Below are 24,621 nucleotides of genomic sequence, written 5' to 3' on the forward strand. Positions count from 1 at the left end.
ACACCCTTACAAAGAACACGATCCCTTCTATTATACATTTTTTGGTCCAGCTAATTGAATCTGTTTTATGGTATGTAACTGCAAGTTTAACTCTAAGCTCTTATTGCTAGAAATAAAAGTCTAGACAAACTGAGAATATTAATTCTCTGGGGAAAATGTTTTATTGCTTCTTATCTGATTTCCACACAAACAAATTTAGCTATGTCCATAGTTTTTTGTTAAGATAACCCATTTGTCCTTTGTGATAATATAATTTTTCTCTGATAGACAAAAAAGAAGCGAGGAGGTGAAAATTATTCGACATTATCGCACTAATTGCTTTTTCATTTCTGTATTTTCAAAGACGTCAAAGTAGAAATAGTTGCTAAAAACGGTCATTTCATGCTTATTGTATTTATTTTCTTTATTTTTGCAGTAGAGACCATTTCTTCTGTAAATTTATGACCCTCTATTCTGTGTTTAGACGTAATAAAACAACTTTATTGTTTGATTAAATGACGACAACAATTTAGTCGAAAGGGTTAATATAAAATTGGAAAACCAAAACGAGGGGAGAAAGCACTTGTTCTTGGAATTAACCTTGTTTTTCAAGAGTATTATCTATTTCACCATCCTGTGCATCAGCATCAGGTTTCTCTTCATCTTTCAACAGCCTTCCAATGTAATCGTACTTCTCTGAAATTGAAATGTGTCATCATGTAAACGGATTACCTTCACAAAAAAAGGTGCTAATTTATCATAAATTTGTCCTAATATATCATACTTCTTACTTTACAATATCTAGAATTGTGTCGTTTCCTTGTATTTCTATCTGTGTTCTAAAATAATATATTTATCCAACTGTTTGCATTACACTATTTCATGGTGTTATAGATTGGATTAAAAATAAAAACTTATTAGCAAGAAGATGTAATAATTTAGGCAAATAAAAGAACATTCTTTTTCACAGTTAAGATTGGCTGATGGTTGGGACTCGGCTAGTTAGGATTGACTGACTACAATTAAGGAAATCTTTTTATTTAACATTAAAAGATTTGCCCTTGTATCCTAGCCTAATTAAATGTAATTATTCTGCTTCAATTGAATGTCTCCATCACTAACACAATCTATGATTTAGATACTTTGTTCTAACAAGATTTTACGTCCAAAATTGGGCAACATGTTCCAAGTTAAGACTCCAGCTTAAGTGTATGTTCCTTATTAGGGCCAACAGTTGACTATCAGTGCCTTTAAAATTGTTCATTTTGTATGAGGTTAAAATATTGAAAATAATTTCACATTTATTAAGAAACTATAGACGAATCAGTCAATATATAGTGATTGGCCGTTTTGAAGGAAACATGCTAAACAAATAAAAATGGCACCAGGTTTTACAGCCTTTTCGAAAATCATGGTTACTTTTCTGACAATGCATCCTACTACCTGATGTTCCCAGACAGAGCCCTAATAATATGTTTCTCCATTAATTGAATCTAGTGATCCATCGTATGTTCTTTGTTGCAGCATTTCTGCTGTCTCGACTTGATAAAATTTAGTTTTTTTTTCGCCTAAGAGAGAACAATAGAATTGTAAATTTGAAGTTTATTTGGAATAATTTTAAGGAGTTAATAACAATGAAAGGAAACATGATAACCTGATTAATAGAAACATGCTGCGTATTATAAAATGAGAATGTCATTCTTTCAGTGGTTTCTTTTAGTTTTATGTATATTCCTAGCGTTATATCTGGGACAATTAGGGACTGGGAGGCATTGTCAGGAAAGCAGCCATGATATTGGGAAAGACCAAAAAATAAGTGATCTAATTTTACTACTTTTGTTCGTTTAGTATATTTCCTTCAGAAATGGCCTTATTTACAAACACATCTAATGGTAAAAAAAATCCAATCTCTAGTTGGTAGCCTATAATAGTGATCAGTGGTGATCAGAAGTTCTACTACTGGATATCTTACTCTGTTCTACTTAGGGCTATATTCTGTGCTATTGGGGGGAGGGAGAGGGAGAAAGCTTCTGTCACAGTAGCAAGCATTATGGGAGGACTGAATGGTGCAACTCTTTTGCTATAAGGCAACCACTTTTACATCGCAAGAGCCATAGACTAGAGTATTACCCCACTTATATATTTAAACACCTTAATTCATACATCAAGAGTAAGTTGCAGGCTATAGGTTATTCTTTTCTATAAAAGACTTGCTAACATAGGTCTAGCCCTGAACATCTATTTCCCTTCAGTGGATCTCAAAAGATAGTCTGAAGCTGTCTCATAAGTCTGGTCTTCATTCCAAATTAAATAAACAAGAGCTAAGAGCTCATATGGCACTTGTGACGAGGTCGAAAGAGCCAAGAGTTCATATGGCATGAGCTCTAGCAAAATTCTATGAATCAATAGATTGATTTGAAAGGAAAATCAGAGGCTTAATGCCGGTCGGGATTTAAAATAAGAGCTCTGAGACACAAGATCCTTCTAAATACCAAAATTAATTAATATCCGATCACCCATTGACAAGTTAAGAATGCCTCTTTTTTTCAGTTTTTCGTCTCCCTCCAGCCCCCCCCCAGATGGTTGAATCGGGAAACGACTGTTATCAAGTTAATCTGTGCAAGTCCCTGACACGTCTACCAATTTTCATCGTCCTAGCACGTCCAGAAGCACCGAACTCGACGAAGGACTGGAAATACCCCTCCCAACTCCCCCAAAGAGAACGGATCCGCTCCAATTATGTCAATCACGTATCTAGAACTTGTGCTTATTCTTCCCATCAAGTTTCATCCCGATCTCTCCACTCTAAGCGTTTTCCAAGATTTCTGGTTTCGAGGATTTCTGCCCCCCCTCCAAACCCCTATGTCCCTGGATAGGGGTATTTATATGTCCCTTATAGGGGTATTTATAAAATGGAGCATCTGAGACATAAGATCTTTCTATATATCAAGTTTCATTAAGATCCGATCACCCATTCATAAGATAAAGATACCTCAATTTTCACGTTTTCCAAGATTTCCGGTTTCCTCCTCCAACTCCCACCAATGTCATCGGATCAGGTCGGGATTTAAAATAAGAGCTTGGAAGCACAAGATCGTTCTAAATATCAAATTTCATTAAGATCTGATCACCCGTTCGTAAAGTTACAAATACCTCATTTTTTCTAATTTTTCCGAATTACCCCCCCCCCCCCAAACTCCCCCAAAGAGAGCGTATCCAGTCCAGTTATGTCAGTCACGTATCTTAGACTTGTTCTTATTCTTCCCATCAAGTTCCATCCTGATCTCTCCACTCTAATTGTTTTCCCAGATTTCCGGCTCCCCCAATGACACTGGTTCCTGTCGGGATTTAAAATAAGATATCTGAGTCACGAGGCCTTTCTAAATATGAAATTTCATTAAGATCCGATCACTCCTTCGTAAGTTAAAAATATCTCATTTTTTTCTAATTCTTCAGAATTAACCCCCCCCCCCAACTCCCCCAAAGAGAGCGGATCTGTTCTGGTTATGTCAATCCCATATTTAGGACTTGTGCGTATTTTTCCCACCAAGTTTCATTCTGATCCCTCTACTCTAAGCGTTTTCCAAGATTTTAGGTTTTCCCCTCCAACTCCCCCCAATGCATCTGGATCCAGTCGGGATTTAAAATTAGAGCTCTGAGACACGGTATCCTTCTAAATATCAATTTTCATTAAGATCCAATCACCAGTTCGTAAGTTAAAAATACATCATTTTTTCTAATTATTCCAAATTAACCGACCCCACACTCCCCCCCCGGATGGTCGAATCGGGGAAACGACTATTTCTAATTTAATCTGGCCTGGTACCTGATACGCCTGTCAAATTTCATAGCCCTAGCTTATCTGGAAGTGCATAAACTACCATAAACGGGACAGACAGACCGACAGAATTTGCGATCGCTATATGTCACTTGGTAAATGCCAAGTGCCATAAAAAACAAGCTTTTTTTCAATGAAAGTAAGGAGCAACATTAAAACTTAAACTGGACAGAAAGTTATTACGTATATGAAAGGGGTTGTTCTTCCTCAACACCTCGCTCTTTACGCTAACGTTTTTTTAGTACTTAAAACAAAAAATTTCTTGTTGTTCTAATTATACGAACCTCGTGTTTCAGGAGTCGTTCTTAAAGAATTGGGACAAAATCCAAACTTTAGCGCAAAGAGCGAGGTGTTGGGTAGGAGCACCCCCCCCCTCATATACGTAATAATTTCTCATCGTTTTAAATTTTAATGTGGCTCCTTACTTTCAGTTGAAAAAACCTGTTTTTCAACTGAAAAAAACATGTTTTTTAATTTAATCCCTGATCATTTTTAAAGTAATTCCAGAAAATCTGGCTCAACCTCCACGGAAATATCTCTTCTTGCCGTGGATACATTCACTGGACAGTACAATCCCGGTGAAAATTTACCCCGTACAATTACCCTTGACATCTCCACGCGTACAATTGAGTCAGCAAAGAGAAAGCAAGACATGAGAAGAAATTCGTATTGGAATTCTAGCGAATTCCCCCAGCGTAAAATTTCTCCTGAAAAATTCCCTCAGCTAAAAACTCCCCACCCGGAAAATGTATACATACATCCCAATAAAAAATGCTATACGTAAACAATAGGCAAACTTTATAAATTAAAGTTATTCTCCAGGGCATTTGGGGGAAGTGGGATCCTGATACCTCCAAAGGCCTATTTACTCGGCCTTTAAACTATGCTGAACAAAATGGCTGTCTTAAATTTTGATCGGACAATTTTTAGAAAAAAAAGGGTGTGGGAAGGGCCTAGTTACCCTCCAATCTTTTAGGTCACTTAAAAAGGGCACTGGAACTTTAATATCTGTTCGACTTTTAGGGTGTGTTTCCTCCTTTTTCGAAAATCAGGAAATTTTTCTCAGCCTCGTAGCCTTTAATGTGTAAGACTAAACTGACTAAAACTTATATATTTGAAACCAGCATAATAAGTCGATTCTTTTGATATATCTATTGGCATCAAAATTTCGTATTTTAGAGTTTCGGTCACTATTGGGACGGTCGCTCCTTACTCGAAACTAACATTCTATTTTCAATCTCATTTCTTCTTTTTTTCAATAGGATCTTATTTTTTGGGTTGGAGAGGTTTAGAGCTCATATGCTATGAGCTCTAACAAAATTCTAAGAATCAATAGATTGATTTAAAAGGAAAATCAGAGGCTTAATGCCGGTCGGGATTTAAGATAAGAGCTCCGAGTCACGATGTCCTTCTAAATATCAAAATTTATTAAGATTCGATCACCCACTCGTAAGTTATAAATACCTGTTTTTTCTAATTTTTCCTCTCCCTCCAGCCCCCCAGATGGTCGAATCAGGGAAAACCACTTTACCAAGTCAATTTGTGCAGCTCCGTGACATGCCTACCAATTTTCATCGTCCTAGCACGTCCAGAAGCACCAAACTTGACAAAGCACTGAACCCCACCCCCTATCTCTCCCAAAGAGAGCTAATCCAGTATGGTTATGTCAATCACGTATCTACAACATTTACTTATTCTACCCACCCAGCTTCATCCAGATTCCTCCACTCTAAGCGTTTTCCAAGATTTCTAATTTCCCCCTCCAACTCCCCCCAATGTCAACAGATCTGGTCGGGATTTGAAACAAGAGCTCTGAGACATGAGTTCCTTCTAAATATCTAACTTCATTAAGATCCGGTCACCCGTTCTTAAGTTAAGAATACCTCAATTTTTCTAATTTTTCCAAATTAACACTCCCCAGCTCCTCCAAAGAGAACGGATCCGTTCCAATTGTGTCAATCACGTATCTAGAACTTGTGCTTATTCTTGCCATCAAGTTTCATCCCGATCTATCCACTCTAAGCGTTTTCCAAGATTTCAGTTTCCCCCCTCTAACCCCCTATGTCCCCGGATCCAATTCGAATCAAAAATGGAGCATCTGAGACATAAGATCCTTTTATATATCAAGTTTCATTAAGATCCGATCACCTATTCGTAAGGTAAAGGTAGTCCAATTTTCACGTTTTCCAAGAATTCCGGTTTCCCCCTCCAACTCCCCCCAATGTCACAGGATCTGGTCGGAATTTAAATAAGAGCTTTAAAGCCCAAGATCCTTCTAAATATCAAATTTCATTAAGATCTGATCACCCGTTCGTAAGTTACAAATACCTCATTTTTTCTAATTTTTCCGAATTATCCCCCCCCCCAGCTCCACCAAAGAGAGTGGACCCGGTTGGGTTATGTCAGTCACGTATCTTGGACTTGTTATTATTCTTCCCACCCCGTTTCATCCTGATCTCACCGCTTTAAGTATTTTCTAAGATTTCCGCCCCCCCCCCCCCAATGACGGTAGATCCGGTTGGGATTTAAAATATGAGATCTGAGTTACGAGGTCCTTCTAAATATGAAGTTTCATGAAGATCCGATCACTCCTTCGTAAGTTAAAAATACGTCATTTTTCCTAACTTTTCAGAATTATCCTTCCACCCCAATTCCCCGAAATAGAGCGGATCCGTTCCGATTACGTCAATCGTGTATCTAGGACTTCTGCTTATTTTTCCCACCAAGTTTCATCCCGACCCCTCCACTCTAAGCGTTTTCCAAGATTTTAGGTTCCCCCCCCCCCAACTCCGCCCAATGTCACGAGATCCGATCGGGATTTAAAATAAGAGCTTTGAGACACGATATCCTTCTAAATATCAAATTCCATCGAGATCCGATCACCCGTTCGTAAGTTAAAAATACCTCATTTTTCTATTTTTTCAGAATTAACCCTACCCCCCCCAACTACACCAAAGAGAGCGGATCCATTCCAGTTATGTCAATCATGTTTCTAGGAATTGTGCTTATTTTTCCCACCAAGTTTCATCCTGATCCCTCCACTCTAAGCGTTTTCCAAGATTTTTGGCTTCCCCCCAACTTCCCCCAATGTCACCAGATCTTAAAATAAGAGCTCTAAGGCATGATATCCTTCCAAACTTCAAATTTCGTTGAGATCCGATCACTCCTTCGTAAGTTAAAAATACTTCATTTTTTCTAATTTTCAGAATTAACCCTTCCCCCCCCCAACTCACCAAAACAGAGCAGATCCATTCCAGTTACGTCAATCACGCATCTAGGACTTCTGCTTATCTTTCCCACCAAGTTTCATCCCCATCCCTCCACTCTAAGCGTTTTCCAAGATTTTAGATCCCCCCTCCAACTTCCCCCAATGTCACCGGACGTGGTCGAGATTTAAACTAAGAGCTCTGAGACACGATGTCCTTCCAAACATCAAATTTCATTAAGATCCCATCACCCGTTCGTGAGTTAAAAATATTTCATTTTTCTATTTTTTCCGAATTAACCGGCCCCCCACTCCGCCCCAGATGGTCAAATCGCGAAAACGACTATTTCTAATTTAATCTGGTCCGGTCCCTGATACGCCTGCCAAATTTCATCGTTCTAGCTTACCTGGAAGTGCCTAGAGTAGCAAAACTGGGACAGACAGACAGACCGACAGAATTTGCGATCGCAATATGCCACTTGGTTAATACCAAGTGCCACAAAAACACTTTGAAAAGGCCTAACTCCTTAAGTCTCACTGTGCCTCATTTGTGTGTTTTCAAACGACTTAAAAAATCCACCATGTCTGTTACTAATAATTGTTTTGTTTTAAAAACCTAAGCTGATCTATATTATAATTAGCTGATGAAGTAAAAAGCAAAAAAGACCCTGCCCTTGAGATAGATTTATCAAACATCATGTATAGCCAGTGTTATCTTATGACGTAGTTTTTGAACGTAAATTCTTTAATTATATATCATACATAGGAAATGAACTTTTGGATTTTTTCAACATTGGAATCCAGTAAAGAACAAACCGAAGAGAGAAAGGCAGCAGAATCCCTCAAATATGGAATCATACCCCGAAAAGGAATTTTCAAAGATATGTGTTTTATATCATCTCGTTACAGCGCGTAAAAATCGTAACTTCCTTTCAAATGAGCGGCTAAACAGCATCTTGTTTTATTCCTCTTCCCCGCTAGAAATGACGAAAAAAAATGAAGGAAAAATGAGGACAAATAAGTGCTACCTATGCAAAAATGTACTATTCCTTGTTGTTCAATGTTTTTCATTAAAAACAAAGGAACAGTAATGTTCCTTGTTGTTCAGCTTTTTTTTTCAAAAATTGCATTATTTTCAAAATACTATGTTTTGTTAATTACAAAAAGCACTAAATATAGCAACTTCCTTCCTTCCTTAAACGTTCTCTATGATGTTCCCGTGCCCTGCTAACTGCGAAGAAGAAAAAAAAGAGGAACCATGAGTGCTACCCATGCAGAAAGTGATTTTGCTTATTGCTCAATCCAGGAGGCTGTAAGTTTTTCTGTTTAGGGTTTTTGGCAACAGCAATTCCAATGGTGCTCATTGTGTTTCCATCCGACAACATTTGCATGGGTTTCAGGCAGTATCTCGAAATTCCCATTAATTGTTTTTTAAATAACATGTTACTATAAATACTAATCGAGATAATAGTTACCACTCCTAATTTAGCTACAAATGACAATTTGCTCTCACTTGCATTTTTATTGAAACGAACTTTTTAGTTTTTGGTTACTATGGGCTGTGGTAGAAAAAAGGAGTAATTTTGTCGAGAAATTTTAGGCATTGAAAGAATGAAATGAGCCAGTTCAGATGCATCAACGATTTTGTTCTTCTTTATCTTTGTAGATTAAAAATACGCAACATCTTATACTATTTGGAACCCCGTTAAAATTTTAAAGTTGTATTGTATTTGTGCTCCCAATCTTTAGGAGATCTTGACAGAGTTTTCTACTCCATACAAATTTGTGGTTAGTGTTTCTTCAGAGCGAATACTTAAGCTTGTTTTCGTCATATTTCTATACTAGTTTTGTTTAAAGGCTTGAATACTTACTACTTTGGTTAGGAGAATTTACCAGGGGAATCTTCTTAAGATAAAACATTACTTTTTTCTTCTAAATTCTAAATGCTAATCATCTTATATAGGTCACCATTTGAAACGAGACCAGACGAGTAGTGTTATTGTTTTCTAAATAGAAAAATAGTGGTCCAATATACAATCTCCAAGAGGTTACTAGCAACGCTTAACGATGGCAAACCTTGCAATGCAGGTTGCAACTCTGTACAATAAAATTGTAATTTGGAATTCAAATTTTTCATGCAACACCCATAGATACAATTTTGCCAAGAGTACCTAAATTGAAGACATAAACAGCAGAAATGATGCTATTATTAAAATGATTTATATTCATATCGGGCCCAGGTCTAATTAATCATCACTCACCAGTTTCCTAGAAGACAATCCATAACTCATTAAAATCACTTCCATTGAGGACATTGTCTCTACCGTCGCTCAAGGTAAGAGCCAAAAATAGTATGGGAGGACAATACCATTTTCATGAAAGCTTCCCTTTTAATCATGTATTCTGGGACAGGATAAAAAAAATTGGGCTCTGGGCAGTATTGGGGACTTCTCTTGGGAGAGTTGTTATGGGAAACTGTCAAAAAGTAACAAATTTTCCTTATTTTGACAAATATTCCAGTGGTGGGGTCTATCAGGCCAATCTTACAGAGCAACTTTGTAGTGATAGACTCGAGTAGTCCATTGTCTCCAAGTTCTACAGACAAACAAAAATCGTCCATCTTAAATTCGTCGAGTTTTTGCAATGATAGTCAAAGGCTTAAATTAAATTTGAGGTTGACAGTACCCTCTTACAAAACATGGTCATAAATTTTAATTTAAAAATTACAGTTAAAACTTAATTACAGTTCAAATACGCTCCTAGCATTAATTCTAACCTCCTGCCCCAAGTACGAAAATCAGTATTGTAGTGTTCTCTTGTCAGTATTTTGAATATTTGTTTGTCAGCTTTCAATAATTAAAAATTAGTTTTTCTTCAACATTTTATCCTTTAATAAGTATCCTTCGAATTTCATTGACAAAATTAAGCCAGAAATAAAAGGAGATTAATGTAGAAAAACAGAGGATAATGCAATAGAAGAAGGAAGGAACTAAGAAGAGAATCGAGTTTTTTGCCTTCTGTTCCCCATAATAAACTTTAAAAGATTTCAATAGCGAAAAAAATTAACATAAGCTTTTAAAATCATTAGATAGTTCTTAGTTTATTCAGATTCAGAAAAGATGATATTTCAGCTAATGGAGCTTCAACTGTTTCAAATAGAGCTTTTCCTATACAAATTTATCAAATTAGTCTCATTTGGTTTAGGCCAACTGAATTACAAACTAATCTACTTCTTCTTCAAACAACCCATTACATCGCTAAACTGCCCAAATCAAAAAGAAATGTATATGCTCTTCCTCTATCCCATTCTAATGCTAACTTATACTTGTTCGATGTGACTATTACTCACTTATCTGCTTTTTTTTTCTTTTTTTTTTTACAAAATACTATGCACTACCATTACATGCTATTATCAATACACCATCACTCCCTTATCAAGTTTAATCATTAGGTTTTATATATCTATTTCACCTTCAATCGAAGGCACTAATAGATGAGTTTGGTGGGATAACATCCCTAGAGAATTGGTACCAGGTAGATATTGAGCACCTGACAAAGCTGCTTTTCAAGTACTCTTGTCTAGACGTCTCCCCGTCAGATAATCAGAGCAATCTGTATCAGCGTGTTTGTCTTATTGTGTAGTTAAATGGAGATATGAAGAGAGAAAGCTTCTCAGAAGGGCGCAAATTTAAAGTAGCCCAATGTTTTTGTCCCTACAATGCATGAGTTATTATTTTACCACTGAATAGTTTCTAGTGTGTTCGCATATACCCTGTTACACCTAGATAGCAACTCAATATTAAATTTGATTAATCAGCTTTAATTTTTAGTACTAATTTCAACACTTCAAAGGAGAAATTAGCCTTAACTCGATTCTTATGTACATTACACAAGGAGTAAATCAGTAGAATTCACCAGTAATGGTTTTTTTGTCAAGTTAGAATCTAAGATTGGATACATTTTTGCTGTGAAGTTAATGGAGATAAATGATTTTTGGGGTAGGTATTGTAATTAGATCATGAAATGAGGACTGGCTTATTGCCCCCCTCCACTGAAAATTCACCACTGCATTTCAATGCCCAAACTGTCTAAATCTCTATGAGCTTTCATATAATCATAGATAGGGGTATGGAGGGGGAGGGGCAGGAATTAATCTCTCATCTCCCTTCTTTTAGACTAAGTCTGAATAAGGGTGCTGAAGAATGATGCCTCCCTTCTTGCTACCAAAAAATGTTCCTCACATTTATTTTAGAGCCTCGTTTAACTAAACTAATTTGCTTCATCATAAAGTTATATGAAATGCTGCGTAATCACGCATCAGCTATTATGAAAGGGGAGGGGTAGTGGACCATTTGTAGGCAGGAGGGGTGGGGACCAGATGTCTCAAAGAGTGCATTTTACTGCAGAAACATCTTAGCTCTCATTAAGCCTTCAGATGAATATAGAATAAATTTTAGGAAAGGGGGGGGGGAGTAGACATTGATATCTAATCAGTCTTGATTCCCTGGAATACTTCTGGTCTATGCCTTTATTACGAAAATAAAGAGTAAGACTAAACCTCAAAAAAAGCAGAATTTATTCCATATAACAGGGGGGCTGCCCCCTCCTTAAACCCCCTTGTGATCGTATAAACTTCAGAGCATACTCATTCGATCGGAAATCGTGAATTATAATGCATTTTTCAAAAGTAAAAAGTGACTGAAGAGCAACCAGCCCTTGTGCTAGGCCCTTTTCATATCTGATTCTTCTGTAACCCCTTGGGAATCAACATTTTAAGGTACCTGTTTAGTTCAGAATAGTTGAAAAATATCAATAAATTTGTATCCAAGAATGACATGATCCCCAGAGCCCTTGGGACAAGGGCCGTAAATATACAAAACTGTCAATTCTTTACTTATACTTATTTTATAGTAGAAAAAAGCAGGGTGCATTTTTGATCCTGGGAGTCAAGTGGAGTGAAGCCTCACAGATTATTGAATTGGTTCGAAAGATCATCAATGTTTTGCTACGGGAAAAGGAAGGGGTTAGAGGCCTGGAAATGAACCACAAAACTTTTTTCCTGATCAATGTGAAGCACAGAAGCTTCTGAGAATAGAAGGGAGCAAATTTTTATCTGCTGTTGTTGAAAATCATTTTTTTCAGCATGTGATTGAGTCAACAAGGTTAAATTCTGATGTGACTCCCTCAACACTAGTCCTAGTTTTAACCAAGTCGAGTGATTTTGTATCAAATATTGATTTTTTCCGCCGTTAGGAAAAAGCGGTCACGTTGTTCTAGAAATTAGTTTAAGATTATCTATTCCGGAAGCTAAATCGACGAAGATACGGTGTGACTATGCGAAAGCTGATTACGATGGGTTTAAAAAGCTTATTATTGATTTAAATTTATGTGATGAGTTTAGGATACCTGATCTATTGCTAGATATTATTTTCAATACTTTGCTCAAAGCAAAGGACATTGCTTCAAAGGACATAAAAAATTTGTCCCCAGAATAAATTTCTGCTCAAGGTTTAAAAACAGAGTGAGACTTTCTAAACCGGTACTCCAAGCAATAAAAGGAAAAAATGAAGCTTGGAGGGGTTTCATTGCTGATAGGACTGATGTGAATATGGAAACTTATAAAAAAAAAGCTAGAAATCACGCGACCAAACTGTTGCGTGAAAATAGGCGGGAGCTTGAGTCAATTTTGATTAGGAATTATGAAAAAAATCCGAAAGCATTTAGGTGGTATGTTGGTCGTTTTTCAGGAGATAAGTCACCATCACCCAGTGTTTTTAGGGAAGGTACCATTCTTATAGAAAAGGACGTCTGTAAAGCCGAAAAGTTCAACTCTATTTTTAGCAGTAGTTTTGAAGTTTCTGGGATAGAGAGTTCGACAAAAAAACGAGTGGGAATCTTGTATCAGGAATGATTTAACTAGTCCGAATGGAGTATCTGATGATCGTTCATTTTCTCTTTCCAAGGTTTTGAAAGCGCTGAGAACGTTGGATACAGGAAAAAGCCCGGATATTGACGGTATTACAAATATTATGTTAAAAAATTCGGCATCTGTTTTATGTGAGCCGCTTGTCATACTGTTCAATCGGTCGTTTTCGGCAGGATCTCTTCCAAGCAATGGAAAGAAGCTCTTGTGAAGCCACTATACAAGTCTGGTAGACGTGATTCTTTTCAAAACTACAGACCAATTTCTATTACTTCAATATTTTGCAGAATAATGGAAAAAAATTTGGTTTATTGTATATGATTACACTATGAAAAAAATGGGCTACGGTCAGAGGCTCAACATGCATACAGGCAGAAGCGTTCATGTAGTATGCAACTTTTGGGGGTCATAAAAGACTTCCAGCAGTTTGCTGACGAAGGTGACCCAGGTGATTGCATATATTTCGATTTTTCTAAGGCCTTTGACAAAATATGCCACTCTAAGCTGCTTCAAAAACTGATTGAAAGTTTCATGATTGGTAGAAGTCAAGCTGTTGTTGTTGGTCAGGCAAAATCTTCAAGTATATTAGTTAGTAGCAGGGTTCCACAGGGTAGTTGCTTAGGTCCGATTTTATTCTCCATATATATAAATGATCAACCGTCAGTTATAAGAAATTCTACAGTTAAAATTTTTTATGATGATGTGAAGTTGTATAGGAAAGTTGGCTCGGTACAAGATGAAAAACTACTCCTGGAGGATATAGAAAGTTTAAGTGGATGGTGCAGGGTAAACTATATGGTTTTAAACACTTCAAAGTGTGCTGTCATGCGCTACCTCCGTAGAAAATCGGCTGGAAATTCGCATCCTCACTATTTGATTGGAAGTACCAAGATACCAGAGGTGAGGACTATCCGTGATCTTGGCATAGTATTTGATCCGTTATTAAAATTTGATGAGCATACGAGAATTGTCTTGGTTAGAGCACGGTTTACATTGTCTAGAATTAAAAGAGTATTTTTGAAGTTTAATGTGAAAAATTATTTTAAAATATACAAGTCAAAGGTTCGCCCTTTCCTTGAATATTGCTCTCCAGTATGTTACCCTATAAACAGAGATGATAGGAAGAAAATTGAATCAGTACAAAGATCTGCTACAAAGCTAATTCCCTACCTGAGGCATTTGTGGTATTCAAAACGTTTAGAGGCGTTAGGATTGCCGTGTCTTCACTTCTGTCGGAAGCGCTCTGATCTTCTCAGGGTCCACAGTATTGTAAATGACATTGTAGATTTGGATTCAGGAAATTTCTTTCATAGAAGCCATTATACGTCAATCAAGCAAAACGCATTGAAATTTTAACCCCCCCCCCCCACACCAAAATCCAAAATAAGTGGGATGTCTTTTGTAAGTAGATCAATAAAACTTTGGAACTCATTACCTGATATTTGTGTCACTGCTTGTACTGTTTAAGACTGAGTTAGTAAATACCTCTTTTTACAGTGATGTATATTGTCAACCATAAATTTACCATTGATTTTTGTTAAATATTCCAACAGTTGCCACTTTTTGATTTTCATTTTGTATATTATGCTTACAAGCTATTGCCTGAATAAATAAATAAAATGTGAAACTTACAGCCAGGGGTCTTTGAGTCAAGGATGCTAAAGTACAAAAAATTATTCAAAGGATCTGTCCCATTGAAATTGGTTCCTCTTCAAACAAAAGGGGCTCCAAAAAGAACCAATTTTTTTCCGATTGACTTGAAACTTTTAGAAAAATTTGGGTTAAATGGACTTCAATACAAAAAGAAAGTAAGAAATTTTGCTTTCCCTCAAAATGCAGCCTAAAAAAGGGTCAGCATCCACTTCAAATGAAAGATGCTATTTAGAAGCTTGGGAGGGGAATCATTCGATTGAAAATTGAAAGTTCTTGTGTCCTTTTTAAAGGGTAAAGGCAACTGGAGGGCAATCTGCCTTTCTCTTGGTTCCTTTTCTACTATCCGGCCCTCCTATAACCCTTACGATATCAAACCAAGTTGTAAGACATCTGTTTTGTTCAGAAACTTCGGAATGTCTAGTAAGTATAACTTTGGAATATATATCACTCCACAGCCCTAATGCTAGACTTCATCTTACCTTGCTATTATAACTCAAACGCCAGAAGCACAAAAAAAAATGATACAAAATTAGAATGTAAAAATAAATACTATAATACATTCTGCACCACATATTCTGCGTAAATTTTGGAATATTGGTAGAATATTTCAAAATCCCTTGTTTTCTTCATTATTTTTATTTGTTATATTTTCTTTATGGATACTCAATTTTGCAAGCGAGGGGAGGGGTTAAATTTGCCAGGAGGACTAGGCCTGACAATAGAACCATTTCCTATCAGTAATTTTCTGAAATTTGTATATTTGCTTCATTTAATCCACGGTTCCACCATAACAATACAAACAATAATAATCAGGTGTAAGATGGTTTTAGAAAATAAACAAAAAGCATCACAGAAAACCCCATATTTTTCAAACCTACAAATGCTGACTGTAGTAAGATATTTCCAGAACCAACTAGAGACATAAAAAAAGAAAAAAAGAATGTGTAGTAATAAACTCATGCCTGTCAGGTTAATGATATAGCTAGGAGATTTTCAAGTGGGAAAAACGATCTTGGTTGAACTCACCTGCAAATTGATCTTGCCATTCACGGACATGACTCATTTGGGATTCAGTAAGATCCGTCAGATCATCATATTCATCTTTCACTACAGTTACATCAAACAAAGCAAGGGCTCTTGATGCATCTCTTCCAGCAAAAGGTGAATAAGATCCACCTGAAATAATAAAGCAAAACCATAAATAATGGAATTGTAGGAGCAAAGGTATTAAGAAACACTACTTGCTCATATTGCGACATCAGATCTACAAGGCACCTTAGAAGAAGTTGATTTTTAATGGGAGTGAAATGCTTTGGCAGTTTCAATCTGTTGTGTTTAAAACTAAATAGCTTACACTTTATCTCTACACTTAAAATAACAACGTTTAATTTGAAAGCTTTTGATAGGTGTTGTAATTAGAATAGGGGTCTACAAAATACACTCAGAGAAAATTGAGTATGGACTATTGAAACATCAAAAGTAGGGTGATACTATTGGACTTGAATTAGGTCATAAATAAAGTTGCAAAGGTTGCAGCATTATATTTTATGAAACAGCCATATATTCAACTATGATTAAGAAACAACTGAATGCTAATTGCTTAGTTATTAGTCTTGGTGCAAAAAAAATCAATGAAATATAACAAAGAGACTGCACATACTGTCCTGTGACCTTAGAAATTTTTGTCACAAAAATAAGTTGTTCAAATTTAGTCATAATGTTAAAAAACAAGAAACAAATGGAACAAATAGGTCAAGAGTGTGTGTATAAATTACAACTACAATTGAAAGTGCAGTACAGAAAATTCCTACTAACTTACAAAAATATGGTGCTTCCTCAACAAAACTGAAAATAAAAATTGCTCCAGAAATTGTACCCTGAAAGTGTTTTCACATTCATGCCTTGTGTCATTTAGCTATGAATCCCTTCCTGAGACTTGTCTTCATGTAAAAACACACTATTTTTTAGTTCACGAGAAGTTGCTGTTCTGCCTGGGAGGAAAAGTAGATCTGGGAGCTTGAAAAATAACCTCCTGAGCCGTGATTCGGACAATATAAAACATTTCCAAGGGCTTCATTAGTGTAACACAGTGGTTTAAAAGTTGGCAAGAAGTTACTGTTCTGAATTTTTACCATGCTGATAAAAGGGTCGACATCAGCACCTGAATAAAAACAACTAAAATGGCCATTTATTTAATTTTTAGATTTGTCTGTTCCTGAACATTTACACAACACATCCAAGAGATACCCTTAGAATTGTGCATCCCATCAGAACTTGCAAGATCTGAGTCTGGCACCATGAAAGGAACATTTCCCCTCTCCCAAAGAATCAGAACGCTACAAAAATCTTGATTTACCTACTATGATGTTCATTTGTATTATTAACACTTTAGAGACAGAGTCCTCAGCAAGCCCCCTCCCCCCATGTCTAAAAAAAGGATTTGTTTAAAATAAAGTTATTTTTCAGACTGATGAAGCAAATTCACAAGAACTGCATCCACCTTACAATATTCACAATATATCATCCACCTTACAATTAGAGATGTAAGAAAATTTAAATTACTCATATAGCAATATTTGTTGATTTCTTTTTACTTTTCTTTTACAATCTGCATTTTTTTACAATTGCTTATTCCTTTTTTTATGATTTTTCTTTCTTTTTATGGTTTAGGTTATGTCCAGTTTTGTTTGCTACATGCTACAGATGGGATGATACTAAAACTGTTCAAAAATCTGATACTACTGTTGAACCTCATGTCCCTAATAAAACAAGAATAAACTAATTTCAATCGTTGGCTTGGTTACTGCCCTTGGGAGGGGGCTAAAAGTGAGATGATCCCATCAAATGAAAACCCATTTTTGGTTACTCTAAAGACTAGCATACTTGTTAGCATTCGAAAACAATATCAGTCCTCTCTTTAAGGAAATGGACACAGAAAGCACAATCCATCCATCCCATCAAACAAAAGGATTAAAGCAAGAGAAAAACAGGAGAAACCGAAGAATAGGGAGAAAGAGAGGAAACACAGGCAATGGAAATCAAGAAGAAAATAGGAGAAGATTGAGGCATAGGATAAGGTGCTTAACTAACTAACCTATGACAAACAGATTACAAAAAACACACACACACACACACAAAAAGAAAAATTACAAGAAAAACATAATTATAACTACAGTATTCAAATTGGCTGAGATTAAATTTGAAATAAATATAAATGTGTAGTGGATAAAATAAAATCTGATGAGGTTAATTTTCAAGCAATTGGAAATAGCAAAATGAGAATATGGTTATTGACAATAAGTCAGAGTTAGAATCCAGTGAATGGATCACATTATCCGCAATATATAGTTCTGATGCAGCAATTTACAACAAAAGTAACCCCGTAAAAGGTGGCCCATAAAGCCATTTTGACACATTTTAACATAGATTTCTCTAAATTAAAATTCTAAATAGGTCACATTTTTTTCATCTTAATCGTTTTTATAATTTGGTATAAGCACATATAAGCACATCTGACACCCTAATGAAATATTTAGATTCTTTCAATTTCCCAAACTTTCCATTTAATTTGAATCTCTATATATAAAAAAAGTTGTTTGTCTGTGTGTCTGTCTACTGACGTCATGTTTGTGTGTCGACTGACGTCATGTTTGTCAACTGAAGAAATTACAGACCAGGACATCGGGACACAAATGACGACCAGGACACTGGGAATATAAATGATGACCAGGACACTCAAAGAGAAAGCGACCGGGACACAAGGAATGTTCGATTAGCAATCACCATCAACAAAGCACCAGGACACAAATGACGACGGGGACACAGGGAATATAAATGACGACCAGGACACTCAAAGAGAAATTATAGACTGGGACACCAGAACACAAATGACGACCGGGACACAGGGAATATAAATGACGACAGCAACACTCAAAGAGAAATTACAGACTGGGACACCAGGACACAAATGACAACCGGGACACAGGGAAACAGCTACAACGGGGACGCCGGGGGGCACAGGGGGATATATAAATGACGACGGGGACACAGGGAATGTTTGATTAGCCATTACCATCAACAAAGCTCAAGGGCAATCATTAGAATAATGAGGTATAGATCTGAATACAGATTGTTTTTCCCATGGACAATTATATGTTGCATGTTCAAGAGTCGGTAAACCTGACAATCTATTTATATAAACAGACAATGAGACAGTCAAGAATGTTGTATATTCGCAAGTTTTATGTAGTTAAAAATATATATATATCTATCTATATTCACAGGTGGGACACAGGGACACAACAACAATGGCGCGTAACTAATATGGCGCGTAACGACTTACGCGCGCGGGGGGGCTTGGGGTCAAGCCTTTAGTCTTGTCCCTATTAAGATTCTGAGCAATTTTACTGTCTGGGACTATTGTTTTGAATGCTGTGGAGGTTTCATCCTAAGAGTTGAAAGATGTCTTCCCAGTGAAACACAGCTTCAGCCAACATAACATGATCTTTGCTTACACTTATAGTTTTAAACTTTTTTGACTTGCTCCTAGCATTTCTAATTCCTTAATAGCTGTGGATACAGAGCAAACTATTGGCTGCAGATTATCAAGTAAGAATGAGACAGAGGCATCTCTCTTTCCAACAAAATAAATTGTAAACTAGAAAGACTTAGTTTTCTTGTAAGTAGACCCTTTAGGAAGAGAAGTGATCTCAAGTTACCTATATTACATAGCTTTAACAATATACAACAGATTTTCTAATATATTGGTTTTGCATCATTTACCAACATGTCCAATGAATGAATAGGCTAAATCAGAGATACAGCTTACTGTTTAGCCAAAATTTACTAAATGTACACTGCTTCTTAGCCATTATAATAAACTTTTGAGCTAGCATTCTAGAATTGAAATAAAAAAGAATAGCACAATATGGTTGAAAGAAATAACATGAGTGTACAACAAAACTACAGATTTATTGTGCATTTTTGCAAAAACACTGCAATACCATTTTTTTTGTTACAAGAAGTGAAAATTTTGTTATTAGGTTATAGTGTTTAATCTCGATATAAACTGTGGAGTTGCAGAAAAAAAAACATAATAGCCTGGATTATAATGGACAAGAGCATAAGAATAGCCCAGCAAACACATTATTCTTTAATTTCTAGAACTTTTATTCTGTCCTAACAAAAAAAAACTTCAAACCCAAATTATAGCTCAGGAATATATTTTCCAGCTCTTATCTCAACTTCTTGCTCATGATTAAGGATTAGTAAACAGTAAAAAATGCAAAAACTAAAAACCTGTCTCAATTTTCTTAATTTTGGTTTGTGTCTATTTTCTTTTCTTTCTAGGTTTTGAAAATATATCCTAATGATTTGAAGCTATATATATGTTAGGATTTCTTTATCAAAATTTGACACAAATATTTTTGAATATTTTAAACTTCAAAAATCAAAATTTTGCAAATGTATAATGCCTGAAATGATTTCCTTAAGCATTATTTAGGCAAGATTCTAGATGATGCACTTGCAAGCTCTTCAGTAAATTAGTTGACTTAGGAAAAATAAGTCTGCTAGGAATGAATGTAGTGCCTAAATTATGATCTGAAAAGGTATTTTCAAGAACTTAACTCTATTGCTTCCCTATTCCTAAAAACATACATAGAAGACAAGGGTAAGCTTATATTAATTTTACTTTGAATTTACTTTTCTTTGACTCTTGCTTTTGAGGACACAATTCTAATGATTTGAATAACATTACATTTCAAAATTCTACAAATCAGGATTTTATTAGGTTTTGGAGCTGAAAATGCTTTCTTTGTATTATAGATCTATTTATGAAATTTACTACAAATTTTAAGGAAATTAATCAAAGGTTAGTACTTTTAGAAAAAGGAAGAGACAGAGGAAGATGCTTCAAAAGATCTCCCTAGGCATCCTCTAGAATTCGCCCTTAATAAATTATATAACATAGCTGTCTATTTATTCCTGAAAGTTTTATTCTTGCAATATAAAGTTTTCCCATGTCTATCTAATTTCAGGACCCTTTAGAGGAAGAGAAACTGGGGTAAAGGCTTCAAAGGGCATAGGCTGAGTTTAGACTCTGGATCCATTCATGAATGTTTTATTCATTTACCATAACTACTTTTTCAGATACCAAAAAAACACTTAATAAGACTTTAGTACAATTTTTGTTTTAGCCCTTTTCTGAAGGATATAAGAAAAGAGCGGTACCTTTTAATTCCTCAATCAATAGGGCTATTATTTTCAAATAGTATGGCTGTTAGTCAAACATGACATTTTGTTAACAGAAAATATTCTTAACCTGATTAATAACATCACAGCATTTTAAAACAATGAAACAATTAGGTAAATACATTAAGCAGATTTCAAATGATTTAGATATAGACAAAAATGGAAAGGAGACATGAAAATAGCAACAAAGACCACAATGCCCTTCCATAACAAACAAATACAAAGTAGAAACAATAGGGAAAATCTTTCCAAGACAGTGGAAATCAGTTCTGTGTATATTTAGTTATAATTCTCACAATTTAATGTAAGTTTATTTATATATACATATTTTCTCTCTTGTTCTTGTATTGTGCTGAAGACAGCCCTTGGACATAGGGCCAAAATATTCACAGAACTGATTTCCACTGTCTTGAAAAGATTTTCCCTATTGTTTCTACTTTGTATTTGTTTGAGACATGAAAATCTTGTTAATTTAAAGTTTCTAACAATGATCAGAAAATGAAAATAGCACCAATAAACTCCTTATATTATGCCCTTTTCAAATATCATAGTTGATTCTCTGAAAATGTGTCCCTCCCCAAAGCCCTAATAATATGTTTCTGCATCAATTGGATCTCATAATTACCTTAATTTGCACTTCGGGGCAAAATAAGGTCCAATGTTGAATATGTTTGGCTCCATTGTTGAATTGGCAGTTAAAACATTTTATACAACACATAAAAGAACAGGGTTGTGACTACATTATGGCCCAGTGTCATGCCTTCCACCTAATAGTGTGCTAGGATAGATGCAACTTAAGCCCACCTGGTAATGGTGACCACAGATGGGTATGATCAAGGGGACTATTTTTTGTAGTTTAGAGTAGACACCACTGCACAATGTCAATTGCTGATGGAATATGCAAGTTGGTTGGGTATGACAAGCAGCATCAGTATCCTAGCACAACTTTTTTATTTACATATGATACCTGACGCAGGGATGCCATGGATATTCTGTGGTAGCCACAACACTGTGCTGGGTAGAGAATTTAGAGTGGCGAAACCCTATATAGGCCAGTGTATTCTCCTGATGAGCCCTTATTTTGGGTGTTGCCTCTGAATTATTTGTCTATATTATTTTTTCTATTGTTTGGTAAATGACAACTTATACTTATTGACAACATGACTGCCTGTCCATGGATTATTCTTTATGGTTGATTGTGTGTGGCTATGCTGTTTGACCTATGTGATTGTATGGATGAGTAGGGTTAAGGCCTCATTCAAGTGCTGGTCTATATTAATCACTAATTTAGTAAAACAGTCTTCCTTTTCTCCTTCTGTCTCTCTCTTTTTTTTGTGTTTGTGCTGTTGTATTGGTGATTTCTCTTTTCATGATATATATTAATCACTATTTATGAGATACAGATGATGGGCAGCTCTAGTTGTATCTTCAAGGTTTGGCTTCCCATTCTTTGTTGATAATACATCATGAATTTCTTTTTTATTAAAATGGGTTTCTGTATTCTCAACTGTATAAAATTTTATTTTGCCTGAGTGACTGATTCTAATATTGGATATGAAAATAACTAAAAATGACTTTAAAAGTAGATAATAATGAGATAAAACATGATAATCTGATTAAAAGAAACATGCTGTATATTATAAATTAAGAAAAACTTTTTTTTAGGGTATTTTTCATTTTCTTTTCAATTATATATGGCTATATCTGGGACCATCAGGGGGAGGGGTTGAGTGCTTTGTGAGAAAATCAGCCACAATATTTGAAAAAACATAAAATAAGGAATCTAATGGTAGCCTACTAATGTTTGTTTTATTTTCATAATTCCTTTACAAGAGCTACCTTATTATGATTTTACTTAGCTTCAGCCTATATCTGACCCTATTGGGGAGAGAGGGGTACAAGTCATGGTAGTAGCCTCAGCTAGCCATCAGAGCCTTGTTTTCAGACCACCCATATCCAACACAGACTTTGATATGAATTGAGCAGATTATAGTTTTTAGTGCCTTGTAAAACATTGGCAAATATCTTCTCAGAACCTGTGTTCAACCATACTCTTCTTGGAGCATTACAATTTTGAGGAACCTGTGTCCAATACACTTAGAACTTGTAAGATGAAAATGCTCTATAGTTTTGCTGGGTTGAACACAATGACTGTGAAAACAATTTTTGTCAAACCCACTCAAAACAAGCTTCAAACCTGGTGCCTGAAAACACAACTTAGCCTATTTGGAAAGTAGGCCTGGGTCTATTAATATGAAAATAAAATGGTGCTAGCCTACTCTTTTGTTATCATGATTTTTCCTTCAGAAGAAGGTATAGAAAGAATGTTACCCAGAATATGGGCATTGTGATACAATAAAAAATAGATAAATAAATAATATATATATATATATATATATATATATATAAACTTTACCAGGTCCATAAAGGTTTTTCTTTGGTGTAACATCAAATATACTTCCATTTACTGCCACCAATATTCTTCCATCATTTTTAGTACCATCATATTCTTTAAGCTGTCTTATTGTCATATCTTGCTTCTCTAATGGGGGCAGTTGGGGCTTTGGAGGTGGGTTCATAGGAGAAACTGCTTGTCCATATATTTTATAAGAAAGATAAACTATGCCTGCCATTAGTACCATGTTGACAGGGCTGTATATAATTTCGGAAAATAATTCTTTCATGAAATCCATTTTCACAAGAATGCTATCAAACAATATTCAATCAAGCTTGCATTCCTGCAAAGCTGTGCTGTTTTTATTCCTGTTCTTTTAATTATTGGTCCAAGGCAGGGTTGACAGTTGCCAACGAACGAGTGAAATTTAAGGCCATAGAGGACTCGAGCCAGTAAGAACTAAATTAAAAAAAAATTAATTAGGATCAATAAATAAAACGGATTGAATTTTTATGCTGATTCCGAATATATAAAATTCATTAAGTTTAATGGTACCCGTCAAAAGCTATGACTCCTTAGAAAGAAGAAACTGTCTCTAGATCAATAAGAAAATAGACAGAAGCTGGAATGATGTCACATGATCGAAGAAACAAACTTAGAGAGAAAGAAAGATATGAAAGTCGAGCGAAAAAATTAGCTGACAAAAAAAGCACTACAACTGAAACAATGTCGCTGTAAAATCAAGTGTAAAAAACAGATGCTAATGACGCCAAGATAGTATGAGAAAGTGGGAGCTCTTAATCAACATCAAGTTTCATATGCTTGCTATTAAGCTGTCATTAGTTGCTCCTTACTTACAGCTAATAAAATACCATAAGCTTTATCTTATGTCTAATATATTACTTTAAAAAAGCAAGCTTGGCTAGAAGAGATGGTACTTAAGTAAGACATATTTTTTGACAAAAATTAATCATAAAAGTGAAGTGGAGAAAACAAAATCTTAGTCACAAATTCCTCCTCTACCAGTTTTTTCCTTCTTTTGTTTTCTTCGAAAGTTCTTCCCAATATTTATATTACACAAGCAGCTTTCTGGAAATATTTCGGAAAAATAAATAGCTGTTTGCATGGTGAATATGCTGCTTTTGAGTTTTAGTTCAGCGCTTTCGCTTGAATGCAGCAAAGCACTTAAAGTAAGCATAAAGTCAAAATATTTTTTTTTAACTCTACAAATGTTTTTTTTTCGGAGTCAAATGAAAAACTAAAAAATAGGTGTATCCTCTTTACACTCCTCTCCTAGAATCACCTCAATATTTTGTTTCTTTTCAGGAACTGCAGGCCTGCAGATTTCAACTGAATCGCCCTTCTTCTTATACGAT

The 24,621-nt window shown here is 35.5% G+C and overlaps 1 protein-coding gene across 1 annotated transcript; it reads right to left on the bottom strand.

Moving 5' to 3' along the window:
• Positions 1-451: 451 nt before the first annotated feature.
• Positions 452-23,662, bottom strand: LOC136040992 (membrane-associated progesterone receptor component 1-like). Its single transcript, XM_065725490.1, has 3 exons — positions 23,267-23,662; positions 15,625-15,774; positions 452-675 (listed from the first exon to the last, which is right to left on the bottom strand). Exons 1-3 carry the CDS (start codon positions 23,541-23,543, stop codon positions 575-577), a joined length of 528 nt encoding a protein of 175 aa, XP_065581562.1. The 5' UTR covers positions 23,544-23,662; the 3' UTR covers positions 452-574.
• Positions 23,663-24,621: the final 959 nt, after the last annotated feature.

The sequence above is a fragment of the Artemia franciscana genome, chromosome 2, assembly GCF_032884065.1.
Source record: "Artemia franciscana chromosome 2, ASM3288406v1, whole genome shotgun sequence".
Taxonomy (NCBI): domain Eukaryota; kingdom Metazoa; phylum Arthropoda; class Branchiopoda; order Anostraca; family Artemiidae; genus Artemia; species Artemia franciscana.